General features: G+C 26.2%; 1 protein-coding gene across 1 annotated transcript; it reads left to right on the top strand.

Annotated features, from left to right (window-relative positions):
* Window positions 1–375: 375 nt before the first annotated feature.
* Window positions 376–3,032, top strand: LOC131617249 (aluminum-activated malate transporter 10-like). Its single transcript, XM_058888585.1, has 6 exons — window positions 376–621; window positions 716–856; window positions 950–1,222; window positions 1,867–1,976; window positions 2,321–2,464; window positions 2,562–3,032. Exons 1-6 carry the CDS (start codon window positions 396–398, stop codon window positions 3,030–3,032), a joined length of 1,365 nt encoding a protein of 454 aa, XP_058744568.1. The 5' UTR covers window positions 376–395.
* The last annotated feature ends 577 nt before the right edge of the window (window positions 3,033–3,609 follow it).

The raw sequence follows: 3,609 nt of genomic DNA, 5'->3' as shown, positions 1-3,609 counted from the left end.
TAAGTTAAACTACTCTCTATGTGTAATAAATTTCATTATTTAATATCTTCTCCTTTTTTTTTGAATTCTCTTTTTTTTTACTAATACTATTTATTTTTTGAATTTTTTGAATGACATTAATAATATCTTCATGTTAAGACATGCGACAAGTCCCTTTTATTTCTCTATAAATACCAATGACTCTCCTCAACTTTAGGTAAATATTAACATTAGTCATAGAGTATTGGATTGGGTGTTTACCATTTATTGTTCTAGCAACATAATAAAGTACAACAATTGCTAGAACATACACAAACATATAGATGACTATTAACGAGGGAGTGACAAAAGAACATGAATGGAGAATCAAAGTAGATGATGGTGTTATATGGAAAAGAGCTGAAATTTCTTGCATCATGTGGACATTCATAACAAGTCTTTATTTCAAGTTGTGCAAATTTATGAAAAAATCTTGGGAAATTGGTGTGAATGATCCAAGAAAATTCATCCATTGTTTGAAAGTAGGAATAACACTTACAGTTGTTTCACTATTCTACTATTTAAATCCTTTGTATGGTGGAGTTGGAGGAAATGCTATGTGGGCAGTAATGACTGTTGTTGTAGTCTTTGAGTATACTGCTGGTAAATACTTCTAACAATATATAAATTTTATTTTATTTTATTTTTTTAAACAATTGACAAATGAAATATATATACTATGGAATTTCAATTTCAGGTTCTACAATATATAAAGGTATAAATAGAATATGTGGAACTACACTTGCTGGTCTTCTAGCCTTTGGTGTACATTGGGTTGCTAGTAAAGCTGGAGAGAAATTTGAACTAGTAATTGTTGGAGTCTTCCTCTTTCTACTAGGTATATATATAACCAACAAAACAATAATACTATTACTATTGTGAATCTTGATAAAATATTGATGATTAATAATATTTTTATGTATATTTTCAGCTTCTGCAGCTACATTCTCAAGATTTATACCAATCATAAAGGCTCGTTCTGATTATGGTGTCATGATATTTATCCTAACATTCAGTTTGGTTTCAATATCTGGTTATAGAATTGATGAACTGTTTGATGTTGCAAAAGCAAGAATTTTAACAATTATAATTGGCACTATTTTGTGCATTATCGTTAGTTTGATTATTCGACCGGTTTGGGCGGGTTTGGATCTATATGTTTTGGTCATCGGAAACCTCAACAAACTCGCAGACTCCTTTCAAGGTCCATATTTTTCAAATTTGTTATAAATATTAATTATTTATTTTTATTAATACATAAATATAAATAAACATAGTCTGATATTAAATATAAAACCAACCGTTTTTATAACTTAACTAAAACATAATTTAACTATCACACTCACTCTTTTGAACATCAGCTTAAATATCAAAGACTTTTTTTCTCTTCTTTCTTTTGACACAATAAGGAAGACTTTTTATAAAGAAAACTAATCAATTATTAACTTGCACTTAATTTTGTTTATTTTATATATAGATAGTCACATCTACTACTATAATACAGTAAATGTTATATGGTCCCTGGTCTATGTCTTCATTTTTTTTGTTTTATAAGTAAAATTTTATATTTTATTAAAAATATATATATTTTTAAGTAGTATTAGTATAACTTATACATAATTTCTATGTATTTATTTACAATATTCACAACAATTCTTTTTAAAAAGTATTTAAAAGTAATTTTAAAAACTACAAAAAATATATATAGTATTAGTTAATATTATTTTAGTCTATTTTTAGTTTTTATTTTAAAGAAAATTAAACAAAAAAACTATATAATTCCATAGTTTTTTTACCAAGACTTTAAAATTTGTCTAATTATAATTATTGTGTAAATATGTGTTTCAGGTTTTGTGGCTCAATATTTTGAAGAACAAACAACAAGTGATGAGGAGTCTAACAAAAAAATGATAGGTTACAAAAGTGTATTAAACTCCAAAGCAACAGAAGAAACAATGGTATAAACTACATTCACATACATTCACATATATTTAAATTGCAATATATGTCAATATAATCAATTTTACTTTAAATTATTATGAGGTTAAAGGTAGTACACTGATAGTGTAAAATAATTTTACACAGTTATCTAATTAAGATTGATCAATAAGTCGTGTCATATAAAAAAGTTATCTAATTAAGATTGATCAATAAGTCGTGTCATATAGTTTTTTAAAAAATAACAGTATAACTTGACACTTAACATGATCATGATTGGTTGACAATGTAAAATTGTCGCTGTATATTTTTTCTCTCGATTATTATTAACTAAAATATTAATTAATATCATTGGTAATTTCAGGCAAATTTTGCTAGATGGGAACCTCCACATGGAAAATTCAATTTCCGTCACCCATGGAAACAATATCTTAAAATTGGAGCCACAATGCGTAGGTGTGCTTCATGCATTGAAGCTCTTAATGGTTGCATAAATTCAGAAAATAAGGTAATATATCTATATTCTTTAATTCTTTAATATAAATACATAATATAATAAATATAATAAAAAATAATATTAATGTACATTGAATTATTTTTTGCAGACCTCATATGACATCAAGAAAATTATGAGTGAACCATCTATGAAAGTTGGTGCAAACACTGCAAGTGTCTTAAGAGAGTTAGCAATTACAATCAAAACTATGACAAAGTCAAATAAACTTGATATTTTGGTCATAGAAATGAGCAATGCTGCGCAAGAGCTTCAAAATTTATTACAAAATTATGCAACCACACTTAATAAAAATGGAAGAGAATTATCCTATGAAGAAGGAAAAGTTGAAATCTCAATAATGAAAATTATTGAAGTGGTCACTGTGGTTTCTTTGCTTGATGAAATTGTTGTCTGTGTGAAAGACATTGTGAAATGTGTTGGAGAACTCTCAGATTCGGCGAAATTCAAACCCGCAATGTTGGCCAAGTGTGACAAATCCAAACCAGCAGATAATAATAAGATCTCTCCGGAAGAACAAAATGATGAAGAAACAATAATCAAGACACTCCAAATTGTTTGAATACTTAAAAGATATTTGCATGTTTATTTGTGTGATAGATGTAGTAATTCAATTTTGTCTATTTAATTTTAAAAAAGTTCTACAATATGGTAATATTATATTAACTTTTTTATGTTTTCCATCAGAGTTAATAGCCATATATATAAGATGTAATTTCATTCATTTACTAATTTCTAGGTATAATAAAATATATAACAAAATTGTGATGATAAATATATATTTTTTTTAATTTACAGTTTTGGAACAAAATATAGAGTAGAAAAAAATTAAACATTTTTAGGATGAAACAGATTTGAGGTGAAACAAAAGTAGTCTTCAAAAGAGGTAAGCCTTTGACTTCAATTCTTTTGTTATTTTATGTCTTCATATTATTTTGATTCGGCACAGAAAAATAAAGAATTTTGAAAATAAAAAAAATCAAATAATAGTATGCAGCACAATAATACGGAAACATTAATAAAAAGAAGAGTAAAGACAAATTTTTAAAAGGACATAAATGTTGTTGGACAAGTGGTCTAAATATTTGTAAAAGGAAAAATCGAACACTTTATATTTATTTAAAAGTTTCAGGTTGATG

Source organism: Vicia villosa, linkage group LG1 (assembly GCF_029867415.1).
Source record: "Vicia villosa cultivar HV-30 ecotype Madison, WI linkage group LG1, Vvil1.0, whole genome shotgun sequence".
NCBI classification, from domain to species: domain Eukaryota; kingdom Viridiplantae; phylum Streptophyta; class Magnoliopsida; order Fabales; family Fabaceae; genus Vicia; species Vicia villosa.
The sequence above is the reverse complement of the archived record's forward strand: the minus strand, read 5'-3'. Positions and strand labels throughout refer to the sequence as shown.